The 27,879-nt window shown below is 38.1% G+C and overlaps 1 protein-coding gene across 11 annotated transcripts; it reads right to left on the bottom strand.

Moving 5' to 3' along the window:
* On the bottom strand, positions 1 to 22,886 carry SYCP1 (synaptonemal complex protein 1). Of its 11 annotated transcripts, XM_033086861.2 has the most exons (28): positions 22,698 to 22,886; positions 20,995 to 21,070; positions 20,782 to 20,828; positions 19,660 to 19,824; positions 19,199 to 19,266; positions 18,913 to 18,986; positions 17,503 to 17,561; positions 17,062 to 17,131; positions 16,332 to 16,405; positions 15,856 to 15,964; positions 15,305 to 15,399; positions 14,988 to 15,172; positions 14,485 to 14,552; positions 13,319 to 13,380; positions 12,071 to 12,174; positions 11,504 to 11,621; positions 11,202 to 11,272; positions 9,626 to 9,707; positions 8,721 to 8,783; positions 7,971 to 8,033; positions 7,026 to 7,142; positions 6,330 to 6,440; positions 5,599 to 5,691; positions 3,189 to 3,263; positions 2,896 to 2,955; positions 1,558 to 1,704; positions 1,174 to 1,260; positions 4 to 1,088 (listed from the first exon to the last, which is right to left on the bottom strand). In XM_033086861.2, the coding sequence occupies exons 1-28, from the start codon at positions 22,773 to 22,775 to the stop codon at positions 945 to 947; spliced, it is 2,565 nt and encodes an 854-aa protein (XP_032942752.1). In that variant the 5' UTR covers positions 22,776 to 22,886; the 3' UTR covers positions 4 to 944. The 11 variants fall into 11 exon arrangements, with proteins under 11 accessions (XP_032942762.1, XP_032942761.1, XP_032942757.1 ...); XM_033086866.2 differs by lacking the exon at positions 1,558 to 1,704 and having other exon boundaries at positions 3 to 1,088; XM_033086863.2 differs by lacking the exon at positions 5,599 to 5,691 and having other exon boundaries at positions 3 to 1,088.
* Positions 22,887 to 27,879: the final 4,993 nt, after the last annotated feature.

Here is a 27,879-nt window from a genome sequence, read left to right as displayed (position 1 = left end):
ACACCTCAACATAAGGAACCCAAACTACTGGCCTATCCATAAGACTACACAAAAACAGCAACAAATACGTTTTGTTTCCCACATCAGACAAATCTGAGATTTTTGACTTTTTCATTCTATTTGAAGATGTACATGTAGTTTTCTTGTTATCTCTAGGCTCTGAAGTGGAGATTGTCATTGTTGTGAAACCAAGACTAATCAAGGATTAATACAGAAATAGATGTTCTAATCTATCCTTATACTTCTGTGGCAGAAGCTGCTGGTCCCTAGGAAGGCTGGTTGGTGATTTATGTCTGTGTTCAAATATTTAAAGCAATAGCATTTAGTCTCACACTTTATACTTCAGATAAACAATTTAATGGCATCTTAACATTGTTTTCATGATCTTATAACGTGCATATTTTACTCTTTATGAAGCTGAAATATTTTCAAATACAAATAATTCTATTGAAACTTCAATTTTATAAATTTCAAAACCATTTCAACATACTGAAAACAAAACAGTCTAAAAAGACAGGTCTAACAGCCATTAAAATGGAAAAAACAAGACTTCAGGTGAAAGTGCATACATTTAACAGCTACATTTCTTTCACTAAGTGTTATGTATAAGAAAAACAGTAAATTTAAAAGAAGTTCTTTAAAACCAGAATCTCTAATGACAGAAACAGCTTTGAAACAACTTTCTATGTAGTTATATTTTTTCAGAATTTAAAACTGGCTAATTTGTGTCCCAATATTTTAAAGCATAAGGGAGGAAAGATGGAAAACACTCAGCAGGAAAATGTAGCCATAGATCTATAAAGTTTATATGTGTAAAGGAAATGAAAATAGTATTAAACACACTGAGTATGACAGAAAAATGCAATGAAGTACTAACTCTGAGAGAGTAACAACCCTGTGGTGTCACCAGTAAGCAATGCCAGGGCACTGGGTATTTCTGCATTTTAAGCAAAGAGCTTTGCAGCTTCTTTAATTTTTCTTTTCCTGTCCATTTTGGAAACTGCAGTCCACCCCGCCTCACGCATTCTCCTCATGGTTTTGAGTTTCAGTGCAGAGCCTGGAGATTTCACACTGGATGGAGCTGGTGTCTAGGAAGGAAAATAAAGCTATCAATTAGTTTCTGTAAACAATCTGATTAACTGTTTGATTTAATCTTATGAAGGGCTAACGTACCTTTTTTGGTGCTGTGGAATGTAACTGTGAAGCTTGTGGATAATCTTTGTACAATTTTTTAAACATTTCTTCTTCCGAGACTATGCTCTAATAAATTAAAAAGTCATTTTGTCACATTGTATTTAAAAATACTTTTTCTTTCCCCCTAAGGACATTAAACTATGAAAAAAACAACATTGAGATGTTGTTATGAGGCATAACAGTTCAATAAAAAGAATTGAAATTATGTACATATAACCACAATTCCAGAAAGAATCAATTAAGTAAAAATATACATATAAATATTGGCTTGAATGTGGAAGCCCAAACCCTTTATCTTCACTCTTAGACACAGCACTGAGCACAAAGAACTGTTCAGCATGTGATTTGCTCTCTGACTCTTACCAGGAGGTCAGTGTGCTCAGAGCTGTCTGACTGAGTGTCCAGCTGGATAAGCACTTTTTGCTTTTTCCTTGTGCTCTGCTCTGAAGGTGGGTTTGTGCTTCTTGCACTTTGCAGTTTATCTGTTGGAGGAGTCTTTATAATATATGTCTGGGAAAGAAAATTTTTATATTTTTAAATTTTATTTTATGGAGTAAGTATAGAATCTAAATCCAAACTTATGACCTAGTTCACAGTCTGAATGTCCAAGAAGACACTTGAGAGATGTGGTGGAACTATTATCTTTCAATCCAAACATGAAGCAAAGACCCAGATGAAGTGGGGTGGAAATACCCTCTTTTGGTTGCCAAACTAGAAGAATGAACAGGAAGCTGCGGAAGAGTTGAATTTCATGGCACATTGTCCTTTACGTTTATCTGCAGAAATTCAGGTTATTCTGAACTGCAGCCACTACATGCGGATTATATAAAATATCTAAGAAAATGGAAACTAACAAAAGGAAAAGGCTTTCAGAGAAAGATTGATAGCAATATCAAGATTGGTGTTACTTAAAATAGTCCTTTCACTAGAAGTTGAACTAAGAAACACTGCAATAGTCCAGTGCAGTCCTTTTTTAGAAAGATAACATCAAAATGGTAGTGGATTCTATTGTTCCAATATGAAAACCCCAAGCAAACTCCTGACAGTGAAGAAGGGTAAGTTCTGCAGCCAGGAATACTTTGATACTTAACAATTTTTACAGTTATATAAATTTTTTCCCCTTTCATAGAGAAAAAAGTGCTTTTACAAATGAACATTTTAGAAGACCAAGTAAAACAATTTAGAGACATAAAGCAACAACTGAGCAAGAAAAATTACACATTGAGAGCTCTTCCATAAACTGCTGTCTAATACCTCCATGGAATGGTATCACCCTCTAAAATCCCTGCTTATTCCAGGAAAAAACAAAAATTAAGCATCTACAGAGAAGTAACAAATACAGGCAGAAAAATACAAGACAAATTCACTGTTAGGAGTTACAAAACTTAAATGTTGAACTGCCCAAGGGGCTTCCTGCAGATACTGAAGGAGACATATTTTTCTTTTTCACCATTTTGACTTCCATAGGAATATAATTTGGAGACTTTCTATTTTTTACATTAATAGATTCAATGTCTAGATCTAAATAAAGTTTAGAAGTCTCAGGAACATAAGTTTGTATTTTCTCTAATTTAAAAAGTTTTAAGTGAAAAGCATTCCAGTGTCTTTTGCTGAATGCTAATAAATTACCACAGCACTTCAATTGATTCTACACATATAAATACTACCAAATTCTAAAACCAATTAAAAATTTAAAGTTACCTTGTGTTTCTTTGCACTTTCAGGAATCATATTTTGAGAGTGCTCTTTTACAAGCTTCTCCTAAAAAAAGAGTTATGTGATAGGAAGTAAATATCTATTTGAATTCAGTTGTTTAAAATCTTCTTGGTGTACTTACAGAGCACAGTTTATGATCACAGACTGTTACAAAGTTCACACAAATATAGGACCAGACATTGTTTCTCTATTCAGTTTCCTTCCTTATACAACTTCTCCTAGAGCACAAACCCAGGCACACCTCTCACCCACACTGCTCAGTTAGTAAAAAACTCCACCTTTTCTTCAATTTCTGCTTTCAGATGTTCCTTAAGGGACGACAGTTCACTTTTCAAACATGACAGCTCATTTTCCTAAAAATTAAATAAAGGGTAGGGTTAACTATTCCCAACCCAGGAAAAAGAAAACAGTCCAAAGTAATAAATAGGGATACTCATTAGACAAAAAAGATAATTCTATTTGTTTTTCAACCCTATACTTGAAGCCTTGCTTCAGCTTATTTAAAAAAGACTGAAGTACTATAGGAAACAGGTAGTTGATCATAAGTGCTCAAGGTAAGACCTTAAAATGCTTGGGAGAACAGGTGTGAGAGGGCAGAATCTAAATATATAAAACAAAAGTTTCCTGTTCAAACTGTGAAGTCAGAATATGACACACTGTCTGGAAGAGTAGACACAAACATACTGCTACTCCAATTTATTTATAGAAACATTTGGAGTTTTTAGTGTCTAGAATAAGATCTGTAAGAAAATAAAAGCAAACAAATGAGTGGGCTTATTTTTACTAATCAGTCCCACTAAAGCAGATAGTTGACCCCTCCCCAAATATTCAATAGGAAGAAGTAAAATACGGCATTTATAATTATACTATAATTCAAGGTAAGGTGTGTTGGTTTAACACAGCTTGGTTCTCAGTGGGGGTGGAGTGTTCTAAGTACCTATTATATTACTGGCTTTCACAAATATTAAAATGAATGCTATGTGTATAATGTTGGAAAAATTTGCTGAATGAATATAGTTTCTTTTAGTTCTGCTATTAACAAAACTTAGAAATAGTAGTGTGATAAATATATATTTTTCTTGGACTATAACATGGTGATGTAAAAAACTTTTGTTCATGTAACTAACTCAGAGAATGGTAAAAAAGATAATCAGGAAATTCTTCACATTCTTGGATTATTGGACACCAGAATCCCAGGGAAGGAAAAAAAGTTGATTTACAGGTTGGTGTGGGGAGGTTTGAATAATGCATAAAGGTCTATAAATATGCAACATGTTGATGCATTTAAAGAAGTGTTTTCTGAGTTAGTGTGTGCTCTTGGCTGAATGTCAAGGACCCGGCCATTGTAACCTTTTGCTTTATTATTTGTCTCTTACAGTCTTTTATTAAACCTTTTAAAATTTACCAGGAAAGTGAACCTCGTTTTTCACAGGAGGAAGCCACAGAAGCGGCTTCTGAGAAAGTTTCTTCTGTGTCCAGCAGAACCAATTTCTGAAGGCACTGATGATAGACACATTGTTGGCCCGATTTAAAAAGTTGGAAATGCCTCTGTGATGACATAGTTAAGGAAGAAAAAAACCTGTGCGCACTTTTTCTTCTTCTAAGGGGTGGAAAGTGTGGCAGTGACAAGTGTTGCAGTGTGTTCTTATCCCTTATGATTTGAGGGCGATGCTGCAGTGTGTTCTTATCCCTTATGGTCTGAGGGCGATGCTGCAGTGTGTTCTTATCCCTTGTGGTTTGAGGAACATGTTGCAGTGGGTTTTATCCCTTATGGTTTAAGGGAGATGTTGTAGTGTGCTCTTATCCCTCATGATTTGAGGGAGATGTTGCAGTGCGTTCTCTTCTCTTTCATTTGTTCCATTTCCCCCTGCATTATTTAATTGTACCTTCCCACCTAGTTGTCCATCTTGCCCTAAACCTGCCTCTTGATCCAGAATGTTCCCTGTTCCTCCCCCCAGTAAGTTGTCAATGCCACCATTTACCTATCCTTTAGTCTGGAAACTTCTCTGTCAATTCCCTGTTTTTCAAAGCCCTATTGATCTGTTTAAATTGTTCCCTCCCCCTGTGTTTCCTCATTGGAACAACTCATCCTTAAAGGACTACACCTCATTAACTAATGACCCATGCAAAACAGTTGTGGGAAGACTGCTTGCCTGTGGGAGGAACTCATGTTGCAGCAGGTTGGGTGGAACTGCTACTTGTAAAAATTAAAACCACACTGGAAAAGTTCACAGAGAATTGTCTCTGTTGGTAAAGACCCCACAGCACAGCAAGAAAAAGAAACTCCCCAAGCAAACTGAAACAAGGTTTTTAGAAGTGACAAACAGACTAAAGCTCACGTTTTGTCTCCCTGCGCTGTTGGTGGGCAAGAGGGAAGGACTGGGAAAATGGGTGTTCTGGAGGTTTATTTTCATTCTCATTACCCACTTTTAAATATATTAATAATAAATTTTCTTGATACTATTTAAATTTGAACCTGTTTCACCCTTAAAGTGTTTTTCTCCTAATCCTTATCTCAGTTCATGAGCCCTTCAGTTTTTCTTTCCCCTCCTCTGCTCAACTATAGAAGAGAAAAATGAGTGAATGGTTTTTTTCATGTGTACTTGGTGCTTAGCCAGTATCAAATCATATTACACAAGAACATCAGCCCCTTCACTGAATTATTTAACACTGGAAAGTACTCCTTACCATTGCTCTTTCTGATGATAACTGCTTTTGCTGTTTAATTTTATATACTCTTAACTCTGCATCTTTTTCTTCAACCATTTTATCATATTCATTCTGTGTTAAAAAAAAAACAAACCAACAACAAACTCAAAACAAGTGACTTGTAACATGTAAATGTTACAATTATAGATCTATCCAGCCTTAAAACATCAGTCATTTTTTTCAAACCAGGCTGTTCAGCAGATTCAGAAAACACTATAAACAAATACTGATGCTTCTGCGAAACTGTAAAAGAGAAAATGCTCAATGCAGTATTATTTTGTGGACTGGCAGAGAGTGTTTTATTTCTATGCAATATGTATTCAGCACCTAAGAGCCAGCCATGCTATTTTTATTAATGGTATCTGCTAAAGATATTGCAAAAGAGAACAGTAGAAAGGTAAACTGAAATATGTCAAGATAAACTGCTGACAGTCACTAAGTAATCACCTCAGAGAAAGAGGCCAAACTGAAACTGAAAAATACTGCATTCAGATGGTATCAAAGGAAGACTGAATTTAAAAAAAAAATTAAATCCTAGAAGTTTAGATAAATGGAATTTATCTGCCCACAGGCATGTTTTCAAAATCTTCAAATTAATTTGACTTTAGGTGATGCAAAGTCAAGCATGTGTCCAGCTTCCTTTTCCCAGATTCTGGTTTTGAAAGGTTATTAACACATTACAAATCACAGCAATCAGTAAAATCTCTTACCTTGTGCTTTTCCATAAGTGCCACCATTTCAGTTATCTTATGCTGACATCGGATATCAGTTTCTCTCTGTATCACTGTTGCTTCCTCATAAAGCAACCTCATCTTTTCTACCTGTTAGTAATAAATTGTATTTCATTCATAAACATAACAGTATCTTTTTTTAAAATCTTACTTTAATTTCTTCTTCCTTCTGTGAGTGCAGTGTAGTCCCACCTGAACTTTATTTGCTTATAAGATCGTTTTCAAATCCGACATCTTTTATGCTGATTGTTAAAATGGGCAAGATTAAAGGTACATCCATGATGGGCAAGTTCACTTTGAACCAAAAGGCCATTTCAAGCATTCTGCCCTAACATTTCTTAGCATTACCATCAAAAAATATGTGGGCAGAAAATTACTAATATGGGAGAAGTTATAATCTAATTTAGCTCTGCTGACTTTACACCAAGGGTAGAATTTCTTTGAACTGTATCTTGAAAGAAAGAAATTTTAACTGCGTTCTTATTTTCAAAGACATATTCAAATACTTCAACTTAAGCACCTAATGTACTAAAGCTTTGCTCACAGGCATACACAACAAGTTTCATTTATGTTGATATGACTGAAATGTAAGAGCAAGGACTCTGGTCAATAAAGCTTCATAAAAACATTTTAAATTAAAAAAAATTAATTGCAGTAAAAATTAACACCTCTCACCTGTTCATTAAGTTTATTTTCATTCACTTTTCTTGTTTCTATGTCTTTTTGATAGATGTCAACTGCTTCCTTATGTTGCTTGCTCATATTTTCCATCTCTAACTGCAATTTATTCACCTTTTGAGAATGCAGAATTGCTGCTGTTATTTGTTTTGGAATTAATATGTTAATGATTTTTTTTAACCTCGTATTTTTGAGAAGAAGCACACTGATATTTTTCAGGCATATGATTAAAGTGCTTCCTATTTAAAAGTTCAATTTTTTTTTTTTTAAGAAGAATTGAACTTTGGCCTGAAGTGAGTTAGAAAATACTCAAAGAAACAATGGCAACAGCACAATGGGAAAGACTGCCTTAAATGCTGTGAAATCCTTGGAAAACAACAAATACGGATGGAGATTTTATTCTCCCTCTTGTAAATCTATATAAGATTTTCACAGGTTTTATGGTACATTTTCCTCCCAGTTGTGCGTTTTTGTTACAGTTTTTCCTTTAAAGTTTCTCATATGAATATCCCAAAAAAGTCCACTTCTTTCTTTAAGTGCAGTACCCAAAACTGTACACAATATTCCCATCAGAGGGATTACCACTGCAGAACACATTTAAAGAACAGCCTGAAGTGAACAATATATGTATGTCTTTTAAATGCTTTTCTGTCACAATGGGGTTACTGTTCAGTCCACTATCAATAACAGGAAGAAAACGAAAGGAACTGATTAGAAACATAATTAATTGTGATGTGAAGTCCATCTCTTTTAAATGTCCAATAGTCAGTGCCCAATGATTAAAAATGGAAGCATCTTCTAAAACCTTTGAGCTCATTCCTGCAAAATCTGTATCCCAGATCTATAAACCAGTTCAGAACGTATTTAACAAGTATTATCATTAGTTACACTGGGACTTAAAAACACTCACCTCATCTTCTACATGATGTTATTTAAACCTACCTTCCCTTCATAAATACTGATTTTCTTGCTGTCTGCAGTAATTTTCTTTTTCAGCACCTTATTCTGTTGAAATAAAACAAAACAAGCACTGTACCTTAACAAGTTAAGAGAATTATGTAGTGGTTTAACTGTGTTATGTCAGAAAATTCCAGCTTTCATCAAGTTCATGTTATTGAATGGAGTTCATTCAATAACTCTCTGTTGTCCAGTTCAGGTTCCAGAACAATTCTCCAAACAAAAGAATGCTCAAGTAATTACTGTGATAATACTGTGTCTCTTCATTACCTTAAAACGGCTCCTCCTGAGCAACAGGGAATAACAAATGAGGGGCAGAATGGGAATTAAAACTAAGATGCTGCTTATGGAAGGTGTGGACATGTCATGACAAAAAATATAAGTTATATATTTTTTTACAGTGAAGTTAGTACATTTGTTCTAGTGCAGAATTCTTTTCTACTAGTGATAGGTCCTTATTACAAGTACATAAATAACACAATATAGTAAATGAAAAAAAGAGTAGAAGTTTATTAAAGATATTATTTTTGTAATTGCTTTTCTCAAATTAAGGCTAATTTAGCAGATCAAGTGATTCCAGAAATGACTCCTTAATTTGTTCAGTTAGGATAAGAAAGGAAAATTTTTTAATTACATAGATGTATCTAAAGATATCACAGCCGACAAAAAATGCTGAAAAGTCACCCCAAAATACCATGTGTTAATGTATTTGTGACTTTCAAAATCTCTACACACCTCCTGCTGCAAATCTTCAAAACATTTGGTTTTATTTTCCATTTGTTTCTTTAAATTATTCACCTGAAAGAGATATTTCAAACATTAATTAGTTAAGTCCTAAAAATTACTTCCTGTGTTAGCAATTCCTGTCAACGGTATCAAACATGCACTTGCACCAGGTCTGGTTTATTCCAATGGGACTGAAACACAAGCTGATGTATTAGAATGACTGAAGTTTTAGCCATAAAGTACTACAAGATGTCAATTAATAGTAGTGAACCAGTTTCTTAGTGGTTATAGAGTTAAGAAAGAGAAGAAAAAAACCTCAGTATCTTCACAATTTAAAAAATACACTTGTATGAAGTTCCCTATAATCCACAAAAAAATGAATTTTTCCATTTATTTTCTAGAATCTTCAACTGCTTTTCCTTTCTTGAAATTTCATTTTCAAAACTCTTAACCTGCAATTACAATTGTAAATCTTTGGCCTTTACAACAGAACTATGAAATCCATTTTAATGCTAAAAACCCCAGGTTGCTTTGAAACTATAGAAAGTAAAAATACTTGAATCTATTTAAGCTAAAACTCACATTACATAGAAAAAGCTAATTCAAAGCTCATCCATCACTCAGTGGGTATATGAAAAAAAAGAAAAGCAGGTTCTCTGTTTGCCTGAAATCAAACAAATCTTTAATATTTAACTTCCAAGCAAAGAGTAATCATCCCAGGGATTGTGCTTGTCTTTCAAAATAACAGGGATGTGGACATACAATGTCACAACTGGCAGCAGCTGTGAAAGAAAAAAGCCTCTGGCAGAGACCACATCCTTCAGGCAGATCTTTGCAGAAAAAATCCCAACAAACATTTTACATTTAAAATCTGTCCTACAGGTTATGTAACATATTCTCATGACATGACATACATTTTCTTCTTTTTCATCCAGTTTACTTTGAATCTCTTCACCTGTCTTTGCCATTTTCTCCTTCAAAGACTCCAATTCATTTCTAAGGGCCAAAATAACAAGCATTAGTAAATATTTATTTATTACCTTGAACTTCTTTTCAGTACTGCTACTAAACTCATAATTTATTTTCTACAAAGAGCTGCTAATGTTGATGGGAATTTCATAAGCTGCTTAAGGAAAATGTTCTTAAAATGAAGCAACATGCCAAGTAAGTCAATATGTGAACTGTCTATACTTTTAAGTAGGAGATGTTCCACCTAACCTAAGGAAAATACATCCTAACCTGGAATACTGTAATGTAGCTCTGAAACCTGGGAGGTTGCCTGTCTATTGAACTGATGGTACAGAGACTTCTGCAAAGAGTAACACTTATCCAGTTTTGCCTTGTCACATTTAATCCATAACCTTAAACTTTCCTTCACACCTAAGATGTCTAATGCAAAACAGGACAGCTCTTTCTATGTAAAACAAAATGATGGCAAACATTGTTCCTGTAGCAATAGGTACAGTAATTTCACAAATACAAGCCGCACCGTTTTGACCAAAATTTTGCTCCCATACCTGAAATGCGGCTAATACTCAGGAGCAGCCAATATGTGAATAATTTTCTGACATTTTCAACCCTGGGAGTGCAAACCAAGTCAGTGCAAACTGCAAAGTCGAGCTCCTGCCAGTAAAAACCTGCATTTAAGCGGTTGTTACAAATTGGTTACTCTGTTGCGCGGCGGGTGGAGCTGCTCCGTTCAGGCAGCACAGGGGGTGGGGAAGGCAGGGCAGCTCTCTCCTGCTGGCCCTGCGGCTTGGGGGAAGCAGGGGCAGCTCTCTCCTGCTTAGCCCTGCAGCTTGGGGGAAGCAGAGGCTCTCTCCTGCTTGGCCCCGCGGCTTGGGGGAAGCAGGGGCAGCTCTCTCCTGCTTAGCCCTGCAGCTCGGGGGAAGCAGGGGCTCTCTCCTGCTTGGCCCCGCAGCTCGGGGGCAGACAGGGGCTCTCTCCTGCTTAGCCCTGGAGCTCGGGGGAAGCAGGGGCTCTCTCCTGCTTGGCCCCGCAGCTCGGGGGCAGACAGGGGCTCTCTCCTGCTTAGCCCTGGAGCTCGGGGGAAGCAGGGGCTCTCTCCTGCTTGGCCCCGCAGCTCGGGGGCAGACAGGGGCTCTCTCCTGCTTAGCCCTGGAGCTCGGGGGAAGCAGGGGCTCTCTCCTTCTTGGCCCCGCGGCTCGGGGGAAGCAGGAGCAGCTCTCTCCTTCTTGGCCCCGCGGCTCGGGGGAAGCAGGGGCAGCTCTCTCCTGCTTGGACAAAGAACAAAGTGTTTGCCAACACCCGGCGATGCGGCTTATACTCAGTGTGGCTTGTATTCGTGAATTTACTGTATTTCTAATATGAGAAAATTATTTGGCCAACAGCAATACTGAATAGTTTCTGTTTAGCTACATCACCTGGAAAAATATTAACTGAAAAAATCCCAGAAAGCAGCATATGAACATAACTTTCTGAATCTACTTCCTTTAACAATATCAGACATTAATATTTGTTCTTACTTGCCTTAGCTGGCCATTTGCCTCTTCTAGGTTTATAACGAACTGCTTTGTATTTTCTTCTTTTTTCTTACTATCCTAAATAAAGACCCATGTCAGTGAAGAAACAAAATTCAAAGTGACTTCTTAAAAAATTCAAAGACATCCAAAGCACACTGCTTTATTCACAAGCATAAATACCCTTCCTTTCCAATTCAAACACAAAAAATAGTTTAGGGACTCTACAGAACCATGTCAAGTTGCAATTTATCATCTGATTTGTAAAACTGAGCATTGTCCTTTAAAAAAAGCTGGATGTTTACAACTTGCCTCTAGTTTTTCTTGTAGTTTCTTGAGTTCTGCAGCCACATCATTTTTATCTTGTGCTATGTGTTCTTTCTCTAGTGAAAGCTCATTGAGACACACTGTTAGCTGTTCATTCTTTAACCTAATTTAAAACAAATTACGAAGAGGAATAAGAACATGCATTTTGAAATCTTCTTTTAAGTTAAATATACCCATTATTAAGTATTACTCCATGCTGAAAAAAGTCCAGGCCTTTATCTACAAATATAAGCTTTGCAGCAAAGTCACAGTGATATAAAAAGGTGACAGATGGTTAGTGAAGATGATGTAGCTCAAAGCAGGATTGACAATGCATTCAGAAACTTTTTCTTCTTGTTAACAAAGTCAAAGAGATATGGAACAACTACATATTCCATAGAATAATACAAATAGAGAAAATGTAATTTACAAATGTAAGTATATAATTAATGTCATACTCTGTGGTTCAAAACGTCCATTAGAAAACAATCACAGCTCATTTCACTGTGTATCAAAGTAACTTCTACGTAACACCAAAAAAAATTAAATACTATATTTTCAAAATGGTCATACGCCTCTTGTTCAAGATCTGTTTTCAGAGTCAAAAGCTGGTTTAAATAATCTTGTTCCTTTTCAGCTGTTCTAGTCAGTTGTACTTTCAAATCATGCATTTCTTTCTGCAAAAGAAAAAGGAAGAGTTTTGAGCATACATGTGTAAACTACAACTCATGGTGGTTATTAGACATGAGCTAACAGCACAAGGCTTTCAGAAGAACCAAAGAACATCCATGCCATGGATTATCTAGACTGTATCTTTACATATCTCTGATATGATATGGAAGTGGTATGAGAGAGTGAACTCTGACACCAGTGCTGTACATGTCCCCTGCTGTGAGTTTAATTACCTAGTCTGAAAAACTACTAAATTAAGATTTCTTGGACATAATTTTAAATAAAGATATTTGCTTCAGACTTCATAAGGTTTTGCATTCATCTGAAAAAAAAAAAAGACTGAATAAACATCAGAGAATTCCAGTTCTATAGGACAGAACAGAAAGGCAATCAACAGGGTTGTGTCTTCATCCTTAGTACAGCCGCTATAGATAGTGCAAGGGGCAACAGTCAGGCTCCTCTGTAGGAGGACACAAGATCTGCTGTCACTGTTATGAGCAGAGCAGTTCAGGATGGGACACTGCTCTGTGTGTGTTTTTATGTACTTGTATACAAGTTATGATGTGTAACTTGACTATTTATAAAAACATGTTACTATTGCCCTAGTTCAGACCTCTTTGATTTGGAAAGCTTTACAAGCAGACATGATAAAATGCAGACCTGATTTCACACTACCTTAACTTTAGTTGATATAGTTTCTTGTTAGACTTGTAAATATAAAATCATAAGGAAAATAAACCTCTATTAAGAGTGCACTTCATATAGTTTAGACTTCTGTGACAGAAAATGGGCCTGTGTCACAGTACAGTAGGGGTTCACAGAGGCCAGAGCTAATTACCTTCCTATAAATAAGAAAAAAAAATGGGAAAACTTTCTATCCGGAGGGATATAAGGGCATTTGAATGGGCATGAACGAAGAAGGAAATAACCAAAAACCCTGACAAGGAAAACAAAAACATGGGAGACAAGAAAAACAGTGGTTATAAACAAGGTCTTCGAAGAAAACACTGAAATTGTGTGTGAGAAAGTTTAGTAGAAATGTTAAGGCAAAGTGGACTGTGTTTATTTATGGCATTCAAGGTACTTACAAAGCAAGAGGAATTTCATATGAAAAGCAAATGCCATGAGATTAATGAAATGAGTATTTACCAGAGTTTCTGACAGCTCTTCAAGTTGCACTTCTTTGTCACATTTTACTTTAGTCATCTTTTCTACAGCACATGTAATGTAAAATTAATGGAACATAAATAATTTTTCATATTTAGCAGGCAGTATAAAACATTTACCCTTTTGCAATACCCAATTTTTAAAATTTACTGGATTAAGAAACTGTAAAGCTAATTTATCATGTAATCTAAACGTAGACTTGAAAAAATTATTAAGAAAGACATTAGCAAATCTATATCTGAACAGATACTAATTATTTATCTTAAATAAAATTCAGAGCCTATTATATTTTCCACAATTATGGCTTCAAATACACCATGGACTGTACGACCAGAGTATTCTCCCAAGTATTGATGCATCTCCATTGTTCCAGAAAAAAAAAATCTGAACTGCTGAAAGTATCACATGGATATGCTGAAAAACGAAACCAGTTATTACTAACTTCCAAATGTTTTCTAGGTGCACATTCACAATACTGGTATTTTTTGCAAGTACCCAACACCAAGGTTGTGTTTGGTATGGAATTCTCACTGGTCTCATCTTGCCTTGCTTTAGACAAGCATCAGCAGCTCACTTGTGAACACTTCTCCATAGATGCCCTCAATGTATACAGGGACATCCAATTCTATTTCTCATCTATCAGATGAGATCTAGCACCATGTGCTGCACAGCAGGGAAACAGTGCTGAAGGCAGATCTCTTGCTCTGGGGGCTAAGGAGCACATCCCTAGAAACCACATGATAACAAAGCATAATTTAAAGATAACCCACATCCAGCATGGAGAGGGTCTACAAAAACCATAATGGGAGGGTTTTATCTCTGCTACAAGCTACAGAAGTCCTGTCTGCTGGTCCTGATACCTGCAGTGCTACTGGCCTTAGCTGGAAACCAAAATTACTTTATGAGAATTCATGCATGGATGATGTTACCATAGGAGCTCTGCACAGCACTGTCCTTTGCTGTTGCAATTGCCAATGACCACCAAAGGAAAGGGAGCCAGATGAGTAAAAATAAATATAGGAATTCCTGACACATACAGGTACTGTAAAATCATTTTTCTGAGTACTAGAGGCTGTCAATTTCCAGAAAACATTAGAAAATATTTTTATTACTGCCTAGCTCATTTTCTGCCTTTCTACAAGCCTTACCCAGTTCAGCAGACTTATTTTGGAGCTCCAAGGTACACAGCTCTAGTTCATCTTCATATTTCTTTGATCTAAGAGAATGGTAATTTTAATACCCGAAATGTATAGTACAAAGCACCACATTCGAAACTTAAAGGACAACAGGACAGCGTCTTATTACAAGCTCTTTAAGAACATTTACCTTTCAACAGGCAGATAATATATCAGCCTGCAACACATAGCAAATTTCACTTTTACAACTTCAGAACAGTAGACATTAAAGTAAACAAATATATACTTACAGAAATTTGTATTTCTTAAAGACAGAATTATGGAAGTTAGAGGGGGCAAAAATTTACTTTTTATACACCAGTATCAACCAGCACAAATAAAAAAAATTACACTATATTCTTTGCATTTAGACCACTGTAACAAAAACCCTCCAAATTTCAGCTTCATTTCCAATTGTTCTTTTGTCATAGGCTGCAACCTGTAAGATGACTCTGAATTGAAACTCTTTAATTTACCTATTTTGCTCCTTTTGCAGCAGGCTTTTCAAATTGGCAATAGAAATCTCAAACTCCTCTGTCATGGCTGCAAGCAAAGCCTTCACTTTTTTACATTCTTCCTCCTGTGCTTCTTTTTCTCTGGTGACCTCAACTAATGTTTTCATTGTAGTCTGGAATTCAGTTTCTAAGTTCTTCTGAGTAGCCTTCAAAACATAATATAATTTCTAAAGATGTTTTGCAACAGCTACAGCTGTTTCATATCTAAAGTATCCATAATTATTTATGCAAATACTCATCTAGTATATTTATACTGTAAAACCATAAGCAAGGTGTACCTCTGCCTTTTGCAACAAAATTTTAGCCTCTTCCAGCTCTGCCTTCAAATATTCTTGATTGACCTGGGACTCCTTTAACATTTCTTCTTTATGTACTAAGCAAAAAAGATGTATGTTTATATTTTTAAAAATAGGATATTTACTACAAAATGTTGCTAAAAATGGAAGATTATATACATTTATAGAATTTAACAAAGACCAATGGTACTGACATCATATATTATAAATACTTTGAATATAGATGGCTTAAAAATATTGAAAATCAAAGTTTGAAAAGTAAGTGTCCTCTGTGGCACCTGCCTGACTGCAACTTGCAAACTAAATCAACGTGTTTTCCCCTTGGAATTTTCGAAAGTTCTCACTGCTCGACTTGCTCTAAAAACCACCCTGCCAGTCCTCATCCCACATAAGCAGCTTCTGTTTCAAACAATGATAAGGCCTTCAAGGCCCCAAAATTCTGCTGCCAAACACCAACAGACAAAACTATCATGACCCTGTTTCCTATGCTTCTGTAAACAATTACATTTAAACACAGCAGACGGAACTCTTACATTTTGCTTCTGTTAAGTCAGCAATCTTATTTTGTAATGTCTGCAGCTGAGCCTGGATGTCATTTATTATGCCATCTCGTTCATCTCTCTGTATGGTAAGATCTGAAATCTAGAAAAATTAAATAAATATCATAATGGAGTGTGGAAAAGGGACATAGACTCATTTCCATTTGTACCCCAGGTATGATAAGCAGAAATACTGCTGTCATTCAAGTTAGTTAAGGTTGTTGATCATAGCCAAATATTGATCAGGTCACATTACTCTAAATAAAAAAGTTCAGTTCAAAATCAAACTATGAATTCCAGTAGACTAAAGATCTGAAACATCACTAAACTTAGCAAATCTGACTTAAATGCAGCTTCAACTGTTATTTTGTCTTTTCTACTAATACCCAGAAATATTTCTTGGTTCTTGCATTTCCCCTTTAGTCACAAATAAAGTTGTATCACATACTAGACAGTAAAACTGAGCAAACCTGCTTTTCCTTCTGACTGACTTCCAGTTTGCATTCTTTTTCAAACTTGTCCACTTTTTCTGCTTCTTCTTTTACTTTTGAGATACAGTAATATCCATAGTTAACATTCTAGTTGAAATATATTCCAAGTTCAATACAACTTCAAGTTTAAGATTGCATGTAATTGTACAGCTGTGCATTTTGTTTCCCAAGAGTAACTGTTGAGGCAACGGTTGATTCTACAATCAAAGTATCTTTTTTTGCCAGCTTTCCACAGAATTAATGGAAATTAGTCCATTACTCCATATTTAGAGTCCAATTAGCCCATTATTTCAATTAATTAGTCCATTACTCCATGTTTGTTTTAAGAAACTAACAGAAAAGAGCATGTGAAAATGAAACAGGAACATAGTAGCCTGTACATACAGAGAGAGAGCACTTAGCTGAAATTTATGCAGCTATACACTAGTGCATTATCATTTAAGTAAACTAACTACATGAAATAAAACTTGGACTTTGAGCGACTATTTGAAAAATAAAGTTCCAAATTTGGCCCAGAGGAAAAATAATAGAAGGGGCCAGGCAGTCAATACAGGTAGCATGAATAAAAGAGGGTCCCAGTGTCTCAGTGTGACCTGCTCACCATTCCTGCACTTCACATCTGTCTGCCCTAACACTGCATGTGTAATCAATGCTATCAAGTGCAAAATTGTTGAGCCAGCAGCATAAACACAATAAACAGAATTCTCACATTTGAAACTCATTTCCAATCTGTCCTCCTCTGCTTGCAAACGAAGCTCTTCAAATGCCACTGTCATTCTCTAAAAACAAAATTTAATATTTGAAGCTCAGTACTGGAAACCCTGGAAGTTCCCCAAGGGCTGCTGCCAACCTCAGCCATTCTGAGAAATCACCAGGTAAGTGAAATAGTCCAAAAAGAAGACAGGAGTTCTGGCAGTTACCCAGCATTGAGCACATACCACACAGATCACATGGATCCCACACACTGCTGCACTTTCTCCATTGAATGTGCTTTATATAAAACAAAAGTAATTCTTGAAAAGGGACTGAAAACCTGACTTCCTGCATCACATATGACATGATACCGATACAATATCTCATCATAAACATGAAACTCAGTTCAGCATGTCCACACAACCCATACTCCTTTTAGCAAGTTTATGTCACTTACTTCTACGTAGCCATGAAGTTCCTCATACAATTGTCTTGTTTCTTCTTTTTCCTGTTCATCTATCAAAGCAAGAATTTTTTGAAATTTTTTCTTTTGGTATTTTTTCTTTTGAAAAAAAAATGCCACCTGTCCAAGTCATTATGCTTAATCAGCATAATGAATTTTGAAAGGAATTATCAACTCATTTCTTATTAAATGAGTCATTATGAAATATGGTGCCAAAAGTCATAGAATCTAGGGAAAATGTGTATTTCATTGAAATATTAAGCAACCTCAGATTTTAAATTTCCTTCCCAATATATTTTTTTTGTGAAAAGTGCAATTCTGGATCAATTTATATAATCATATTATTTCTTATAGTAGTAATGTTGTTGAATAATAATAATGTGTCAAAACTGTTAGTATTTGATAAACTGTAATGTAGGGTTTAGCACTGACTTTCTTCCTATCAGCAGATACCTATGACTACAGAACTGTCATTATAAAATTGCAACAATACTCCATGTCCATATTTTCCTTTCCTGTCACTTTTGTAATTGATACTATTTTACCCTAAGAAAACAATTATGGAAGAGAACAGTAAGAAACACAGCTATCAAAAAAGAACAGTACATCTATACACAAGTGTTTCTAGAATTAAGGCTAAAAAGAAATAGACACTTCTTAAGTATCCAGGATCAAGTTAGTAAAATTTTAATGATTACAATAACAATTCTACATTGCATATAAAGTAAAATTCCCAATCAAGAACAGGTTTTAAAAACCTCAAGAATTTAAACTTTATTAAGTTATCCAACTGTCTTGGCTTGTTCAGTCATGCAAGAAGAATTCTAGTTACTCATTATACCTTTGGGTTAAGATCTTTTTTCCTCACAAATGTGTAACTGCTACAAACAGGACATGCCAGCTCTGGAAATTTTTTAAAATGTTCTGGGAATTTGGAGTAGATTCTACTGCCTAAAACCAGGCATGAAGTGCCACTTCATATCTCTTAATATATTCACAGTATCTGGATGGGACTGAAAACCTTCAATGGGCTGAGCAGACTTGAGGAGAGCTACACTGCTCTGGAGTGGCTGTCACTGCTAATCAGGGGTGTTGACACCACTTCAATCCTGTATCAGTGTTTAGGCACCCAAATAGCCCCCAAGCTTGCAACCTTCCAGCAATTTTATTGGCTTCAAAAGTCCTCTGGATTTAGCATTACAAACCTTACGTGTGTTAGACCTGTGGCTTCACTTCTAGTTTTGTGAGCCACTTAAAATTCACTTCTCATTTTAAGAGCCACATCCATTCAATCTCAACTGGAGAACATATCTGGAACAGCATGAGAACTTCTTTCTGTTCGTGAATTTAGAGCAAGCTAGAAGTACATTTACTCTCATAAATCAAAAATAAAAAAGCATTTACATTTTCTGGTCTTCTCTGTGAACTGAGTGCAGGTTTCCTTGAGCATATTACAAAGATGCCTCGAAGCAGTGACTCTAAAGGAGGGAAAAACATCATGTTTTCACAGGAGTGTACAGCATTTTATACTAAGTATAAATATATACTTAAATATATATATTTAGTAATTACATATTTTATACTAAGTACCTAGTGAGTAACAATGTAAATGACCTTCACAATTTAACTGCTGGATGAAACTGCCCACATGGAAACTCCACAAAAATATCTATTTGGTTGCATTACTTACTCTTTCAAGAGATCTTCATTTTCATATAACGCATCTTCCAGTTTCAAATAGAGTTTATCATTTTTTAACTAATTTCATGGGGAATAAATACAAAAAGACACTGTTATTGAAAAATATATTAGAAATACACTTTGACTTCTCAAATCTCACATGAAAATGTAATTTTGGGTATCAGCAGACAGACGTCTATTCAACTGCTATTACATGCTGAGTCATCTTTTGCATGAAAGACAGAATAATTAATGAACAATGATTTACCAGCAACTGAGACACTTACAGGTGAATTCTTCATACACACACTCATACAGGACAGGTGCACATACCTTCTCAAAAAAATCATTTTCTCACGGCACAAACCAAAGTGCAACATTCTTTAATATTTAATAATATTAATAATATTGCCATACTTAATCAGGAAGCACTTAACTTCATCTATTCAATATATACTATAAAACACTGGCCTGCAGTTCTTGAATGGTTTTATTCTGTGCTTCAACAGTGTTTCTATCTTCTTGGAGTTCTCTTTCTTTCTGGTTTAGTTCTGATTCCATAGTCATTTTCCACTCCTTGATCTTCTCAGCCTCATTGTAGAGTTTTGAGAACAAGTCGTTCCTTGTTTCTGTACTCTATCAAAACCCATTCCACAATTTAATCTCAAATACTATCTAATTAATACTGTTGTAGATAACATATTTATCCCTCAGAAACATCACAAGAGTAATATTTTTCCACAGATGGTGATATAAGCTTATATATGATCAGGAGCCAAAGTTTAAATCTTTGTGCATCCACTATGTATGTATCAAAAGGCACTAGAGACCACACAGGAGACACAAATACAATGAAATATTCCAAACTGCCTTTAGACATCACCAAACAGATGTTCTTAAAGACATGCAAAACTGCAGTCCAGCACATTGTTACAGTCCTGGTGGTACTTTAATAGCTGCTAGGATTAAAAGAAGTCTATTCATCAGGGATATGAAAAAAAGCAGGGGGAACACAGGAAATATGTTTTATTTTGTGGTAGCAAACAGCGTTTTGTAGCTGCAAAATACAGAAGCTATTACAAAAAATGAGTTATGCTAAAGCAGAAATACGCTGGTAAAGATGCTGTGAAAAGAATCCAATGCTTGAGGAAACACTAAATTAATTGTTTTACAGATAAAACAAAGGCAGACAGGGTAAATGGGATAATCTACTTCAGTTTTCCTAAGAATATTCTGACTTCAACACTTCTGCCCCTCAATAGAATATTCAGAACAAGTTCCACAAGGACACTTAAGTGTTTAAATCGTACTGTAAGTAAAACTTGCAGATTTCACAGGCACTTCAAAAAAAGAAAAAACCACCACCAACAACAAACAGCACTGCAATCACCTTAAAGATTGTCTCCAGGCATGTTCACTAAATCACAAATATCTCTTCCAAGTGATTCAGCTTTAAGCAGGAGACAGAAAACATGATTCCCTTTTGACTACTTCCTTTAGCCCTGAAATATCTACTAATGCCTTAGGCACTGTTTGGGAACAAATTTCAGAGATCCCACGAAATTATATATGCAGAGTTGATACTTAGCTGACCTCTTCATCTACTTCAGAGCAAAGCTTTACTTGCTGTGAAATTATATCTGAAACATGAAGAGATTTTGATCAATGCATTTCTAAAAAAAAAGTAACAGTGAAACTGTATTTAACATTGTTACAGATATGAAACTGTAAGACTACTCATAAAAATCAAAACTTGACAATACAAGAAAATTTAAAGAATGTGCATGGCTAATATTTTAGTCTTACCTAAATCAGTGATTTTGACACGGTTGGACACATCGAATGGCAATTTAAAATCATCATCTGAGCAGCTGTTAAAACCCTGCACAAATTTAAAAATTAGTTTCTTATGGGTAGATTTGTAAAGAAGGATTATAAAATCCAGAGGAAAAAAACAAACCCTACAGCTTATGTGAAAATAAAATTTTTCATTAATAAATCAGCTGCCTACAATTTCAAAACCCAAAGTTTTGGTGATGGCTTTGGAACTTGCTTGCTTCTTATTTCACAGTGGTTTATGGAACTGTTGGTCTTTTGCAGTTTGCTTTATTATTATTTTTGACTGTGGCCAAAGGCGAAGCTTTCAATGCAGGGGACTCAGCAGCTCCTGCCTATCTGTGCATGGTAAAGGACTCAAGAAGCCAAATTACTTTTTTGAATACCAGCAGTTTGATATTTCTTTTTTGTTTTACTTCCAAGGGCAGTTCAAAACCATATGTGATTATGTTTCAGCATGAAAATAGCCTTTTACAAGTTTAAGTCACAGAAGTTCATCCTGTAAACAGCATAACTCATCTGCTATCAGAATAACCTGTTTGAGGCTCAACATATTTCATAAGCAGCTTAGACATGAAAAAATAACGTGTTGAATTCCAATAACTCAGTGTGAGGACAGAACATTTTTACAGCACTTTGATCTGGTGAGAGCAAGACATCAATGGGAGTATCTGAGGGGGTCACTGCTCACTCTGTGCTGAATTACCTCTATCAAACATGTACTTATCATTGCTGAGGTACAGTTACAACACACAACAGATGCTCGAGAAGATGATTCCCTTCAGTTGTGTTATAAGTACATATTACATTACTGGCTTTTCACAAATATTAAAATGAATGCTATATGTATAATGTTGGAAAATGTTGCTGTATGAATACAGTTTCTTTTAGTTCTGCTATTAACAAAACTTAGAAATAGCAGTGTGATAAATATCTGTTTGGACTATAACATGGTGATGTAAAAAGCTTTTGTTCATGTAACTATCTCAGAGAATGGTAAAAAGATAATCAGGAAATTCTTCACAATCTTGGATTATCCTATCTGGATGAAGACAGGGGTGATAAGACCAAAACTCCAGGAAACGAATTTATTGATCTCTGTTATCAGGAAATGCACTGACAAGAAGCCACAAGGGGAAAAAAAAAAAAAAAAAAAGCCAGTAAAACTATTATGATGATTTACAGGTGGGGGCGGGGGGTTGTAATTTTGAATAATGCATTTAAAGAAGTGTTTTCTGAGTTAAGGTGTGCTCTTGGCAGAATGCCAAGCACTCAGCCGTTGTAACCTTTTGCTTTATTGTTTCTTATTGTCGTTTATTAAACTTTGTATAATCTACCAGGAAACTGAACCTCGTTTGTCACACTTGTGACAGAAAACAACAGCAAAAGTCTTTGAGTCTTTGAAATTCAAACCGAAGATGTTCCCCCGGCACCAGTCTAGGTACACGCATAGAAATTGGTCCAGCGCAGGAGTCGTGGTGCCCCACTCGTGTGTGTGTGTGTGTGCTCGAGGCTCTGCCGGGGCACTCCCTGGGCACAGCGCCATCCCCGTGTCCCCTGGAAGGGTCCCTGCGATTTCCCCTCGCCCCCTCCTCAGCCTCCAGAGCAGCACAGCCCGAGGGCGCGGCCCGGGGAGTGGGCCTTCCTCAGCGGCTCCGCGGCCGAGCGCTCACCTGGGATCTGCCCACAGACCACTGCCCAGCGTTCAGACGCGGCGGAATGAACAATTTAAACCGGTTTTCCTTCTCCATGGTCCGATCAAAGTGCGTGCAGGCGGGCCCCAGCGCCAGCAGCTCCCGGCGGGCGCTAAGGGCGACCGCGGAGGGCGGGAAGCGGTGGTGGCCCCTCAGCACCTGGCGGCGGCGCCGCCTAGCGGAGCTGCTGTGGCGCCTGCGCTGTGCAGCGGGAGGTGCGCACGGCTCAGGCACGGCCCGGCCGGAGGGAGCGGCGGCGCCGGGGCAATCGTGGGGCTTCAAAGAGATTTTGGGGCTGCCCGAAGGGCCGGGCGGGTTGGGGATGTCGCCATGGTCGCCGACCAAGGAGACACAGAGGGACCTTGGCCGTCGCTGGGCAAGCGGGAGAGGTCTGAGGGGAAAGGAGGGGAGGGGTCTTTCCTGTACAGGGAATACATGGGGGAGCCCCGTCCTCCTGTGACCCTACCCCGCCACCCCCGGGTTGTAAATCGCTTCCTCATATGAAAAACGAGGTTCGCTTTCCTGGTAGATTTTAAAGAGTTTAATGAAAGACAATAAGAGGCAAACAATAAAGCCAAGGTTATAACTGCCACGTGCTTGGCCTTCAGCCAAGAGCGCACAGTAACTCAGAAAACACTTCTTTAAATGCATCAACATGTTTCATATTCATAGACCTTTATGCATTATTCAAAATCTTCCCACTCCAAACTGTAAATAAACTTTTTTTTTTTTTTTTTTTTTTCCCCTCACCTCCTGGTGGTTCCATCCTGTCAGTATTCCCTGATAACAGAGATCAATAAATTCTTTCCCTGGAGTTTTGGTGTCCATCAGCCCTGTCTTCATCCAGATAGGATAATCCAAGATTGTGAAGAATTTCCTGATTATCCTTTTTACCATTCTCTGAGTTAGTTACATGAACAAAAGCTTTTTACATCACCATGTTATAGTCCAAACAAAGATATTTATCACACTACTATTTCTAAGTTTTGTTAATAGCAGAACTAAAAGAAACTGTATTCATACAGCAACATTTTCCAACATTATACATATAGCATTCATTTTAATATTTGTGAAAAACCAATATAATATGTACTAATAACATCTATATAACCTGATACCTACATAACCTGAATCACAATCTTTATACCTATATAACCTGAATCACAGCTTTCATATTTATATAACCTGATATAAATAACTTTTTATATGATGTAATCGCTAGTATATAGTTAAGTAGCTGCTTCATGTTGAATAAAAAAAAAAAAAAAGAAAAAACTCTCCAGGTGGATAGCTTTAAAGATAGGTAAGTATAGTATTAATGAAAAATTGGCAGGTGATAAGCCAATTAGCCACAAAACAAAGAATTGAGGCCAGTTAAGACCAGCCAGACCAAGGAACACTGTAACTGCACATGCTCTGAAGACGAACTTGGAAAGTTCAGATGCAAAGAAGACCTTGGAAGCCTTCATCAAAGAGGACCCCCAACAACCCCTGAATTGGGAGGCAGTGCAAAAGAAGTATCTAATAACCGTGAGTTCATATTATGTAAATTATATGATGATGTTATAGTGATACAGTAACAGAAAGCAATACTTACCATACCAATACACCACAGCACTTGACAAGGATGAGTCAGTTAGGTGGAGATATCCCCCCTCACTGCCAGCGCTGCAATAAACAAATTCCTGCTGTACTGACGTCGGTCTGCGGGGATTTATTTGCAGAGTATCTTTAAGCATCAGCAGCAGTGTGTGCCAGGACGCCTGAAGGGGAAATTCTGGTTGTAACTGCTCAGCAGTGGTGGTTTACAACCAAGGAATAACTGTAACTATCAATGCCAGAGAAGCCATGCTATGAGAATCCAGTGTGCACAAAGACAGAGGAGTCTCTGCAAGTTTATTTGAACTAAGGGAGAGAATCCACTGGGCCATACACACCTGGGCTCTCTCTCTTGGTTTTGGAGGACACAGCTTCCTTTAATTCTATGTTCCTTTCTCGATCAGCTGAGGTACCAGGAAGGTACAGCTTTCCCAAACACTCTACCACAGATTCCCCCTTGAACATGTGTCCTCATTTTCCCTCAGTGTTTGGAAGTTCAGGCTGTCTGGGTTCTGCAATGGACTTTGTGCAGACTCATTTACCTAAAGTTCAGGAGTTCAAACTGTTCTATTACCCTAAAGTTCAGGAGTTCAGACTGTCTGTGTCAAACTCAGGGTCTTTAACAAACTTGTACAGCTTGGTGTTTGTAGAGACATTAAGATACATTTTGAAGGCATTAACACCTACTCCTCCTAAAGCCCCTCACCCATCCAGTCATTTATAAATGCACCCATCTTTCTTATCAGACTGAAGGACTGTAAGAGAGTGAAGACCCCCTTGGTGTCAATGAACAGGCACAACATTGTCCAGTAACATTCTGGAATGAAGAGCTGGGTTTGGGACTGGGCCTAAGGCTGGGCTCTGGCACCTTGAGCTGCTGCAGCGGTCTGTAAGAGGTCAGCTCTGGACACAGCTCTGCAGAGTACTTGGAAAACAGCTTATGGTGCTAGGATTCTGCCCAAAGCTCTGTGGGGGAGCTTTTTTTGGGTTTCTATTTAAGCAAAAACATGTGTTCAATTCACCTGAAGGAGTACACTAAAAACTCCCCACAGTTCTGGACTTCCCTCTATGCTCATACTTCATTAAGAAACACCTCAGTCAGAAACTCTGGATACTATAAATTCTACTGTAGGCACAAAAACTAGAAAAATGCTTTCTTGTTATTTAATTTCAGTCTTTTCACCTTGACAGCACTCATGAAACTGCTTCAATTAACTGCATGAGAACTGGGAAACTGAGGAAATCATACCCAGAGCTGAGGCTTGTTCAGGCACTCAGCGTGTTCCTGCACCCTGTGGTGCCAAATCCCTGAACTGCGCATTTGGGAAGTCAAAACTCCTGAGAAGTCAAAGTTAGTCAAAACCTCCAAGACTGAGGGTTTGTCTGCCCCCACTGAGGGTCATCCCTGAAGAGCTCAGTGAAGCAATGACCAGGAAAGAACACCATCCCTGGGTTCTGGCAAAGCAGGAAGTCAGAGGTACTTGCTATGGCTGGGAAATGTAACAAGGCCCTTGGTTGTCCCTGCACAGTCTCTCCTATCCTGCCCAATGCTGTTTCTCTGCATGCCTTAACCACCTGCTGCTCCCCAAACTCTCTCTCACATCTCTTGGCACAGGATGTGCCAAGATTTACTGATGTCTTTGTGCCCTCACTGGTTGCTGCTTCAAACACCAGTCTGTGTTTACCTTAGGATTTGCTGATGCCTCGAAGTTTCCCTGGCCAGTTCTTTCAAAGCCCAATTCATGTTCCTCTATCACCCCACATATCCCAACCTCAAACTCAATTCCCACTCCCCATCCCAACACTGGAATACACATTCTAATTTTTCTCCCTTGTCCAGGTGACGACTGGAGTGACAGAGTGATTTTGGGAGCACCTGGCAACTGGCTGGGGTCACCCTCCACAAGCCCCCAACACCCTCAACACGACCCTCAGTCATTCCCAACTCAACCACCAGCACGACCCCCAGCTGTTTCTCACCCATCCCTCTCTCTGCCTCACAGAGCTGCCCAACATTGGAGCCTTCAGCATCCACCCAGTCCCACATTGTGATGCCTTGGGTTTTGGCTTTTAAATTTTTGAGAATCTCTGCTGCTTAGTGTGTAACTCTGAAACTTCATGTTAGGTGTTAGTAAGTTCTCTTCACAGGGTAGTTAGTCAAAACAATTCCTTTCCAGCTAGAGAATCAAGGACAGCTGGTACCCAAAACGCGTAAACAACGGCAATGGAAAGGGGACAAGCCAGGGGGCTGAGACTTCATAGCCTGGGGCTGTGGTTGAACAATTGACCTCAATATGTAGATGAACCAAAATTTATAAAAGTGTAAAAACTCATGACCAGGATCCATCTTGGATTTAATTTGGGTGTAGCCCCAGCCGGGCTCATGTGCTACCCAAAGTGTATCCTTTCAATAAATACCTGGTTTATCCCTTTTGCTCTCTCTAGTCTCTGTTCCAGGTCAGCCTTTCCAGGCAACAGGTCCTGACCCCTGGTGGGAGCCAGAGCTTTGGGCACCAAGTGCTGCCACTGGACAGGGCCTGGTAGGAGATGTGGGGCTGCCCCCAGGGCCCTGGCACATTTGGGGGTTCAGAAATAACCCTCTCTCCCCAGGGTGCTGGTGGGGACCCCATCAGTGGTGGGAGATGGGGGGCGGTTGTGCCTGTATGTGGTGCAGAATGGAGAGTGCTGGGAGGTGGAGCTGAAAGGTGAGAATGGAGGGATTAGGAGGGATTGGGGGTGGGCATGGGGTGGAATTAGTAGTGAGGATGCAGCAGTATTAGAGGTAGGATGGAAGTGGAATTAGGGTAGATTTGGGTGAGATTAGGGTGGGGATGGGTGGGGGTTCAGCTGTCTTTAGGGGTGGGATTAGACCAGGATTGGGATAGAATTGGGGTGGAAGAGAAGTGATTAGGGAATAAGGGTCAAATTGGAATGGAATTAGGGTTGGGGGTGGAAAGGATTTAGGGATGGGGTTAGAATGGGGGTGGGATTAGGGTGAGATTATGGTATGCATGGGTGGGGGTAGGGTGATTTTAGGCGTGGGATTAGAGTGAGAGCAGAACTAGAGTGGGAGCAAGATTAGGGTGAGATTAGGGCAGGATTAAAATGGGTGATGGAACTGAGATTGCATGGGATGTGATTGAAAATGGAGAGGGATGGGATTAGGGCAGGATGAAGGCAGAGTTGGGGTGGGATTGGGGTGGGATTAGGATTAAGACCTGTCCCCAGGGAACAGCACCCAGACCCACATAGAAATGGCCTTGGCTGACCCAAGAAACCATGGTTGACCCATGGAGGCCATCATGGAGCCAGGATGGCCCTGGCTGACCCCTAGGACATTCCCTATGCATCCTCTCCCCACCGCAGTGGTGACCCCCCCCAGTAATTCCCCATGACCTCAGGCTGCCAGTGGTGGGCCTGGTGTTCCACGGCTCCAGCAGCATGAGCCCCTCCCAGGCTGGGGCTATCATGGTGGATGTGATGGAGAATCTGGAGAACACCTCAATCCATGTGTGCTTGGGAGGGCTGGGAGGGGGTACAGAGATGGGAGTTCTAGGAGGTG

Source organism: Catharus ustulatus, unplaced genomic scaffold (genome assembly GCF_009819885.2).
Source record: "Catharus ustulatus isolate bCatUst1 unplaced genomic scaffold, bCatUst1.pri.v2 scaffold_62_arrow_ctg1, whole genome shotgun sequence".
Lineage (NCBI taxonomy): Eukaryota > Metazoa > Chordata > Aves > Passeriformes > Turdidae > Catharus > Catharus ustulatus.
Note: the sequence above shows the minus strand (reverse complement) of the source record. Positions and strands in the feature narration are given on the sequence as shown.

Coding starts and splice junctions, on each gene's coding strand:
- SYCP1 (XM_033086861.2), bottom strand. CDS start 22,775: ATGGAGAAGGAAAACCGGTTTAAATTGTTCATTCCGCCGCGTCTGAAC. Junction 19,267..19,659: donor AAACCATTCAAGAACTGCAG/GCCAGTGTTTTA, acceptor CCATGAAATTAG/TTAAAAAATGATAAACTCTA. Junction 1,261..1,557: donor CTGAGCACACTGACCTCCTG/GTAAGAGTCAGA, acceptor TTAATTTATTAG/AGCATAGTCTCGGAAGAAGA.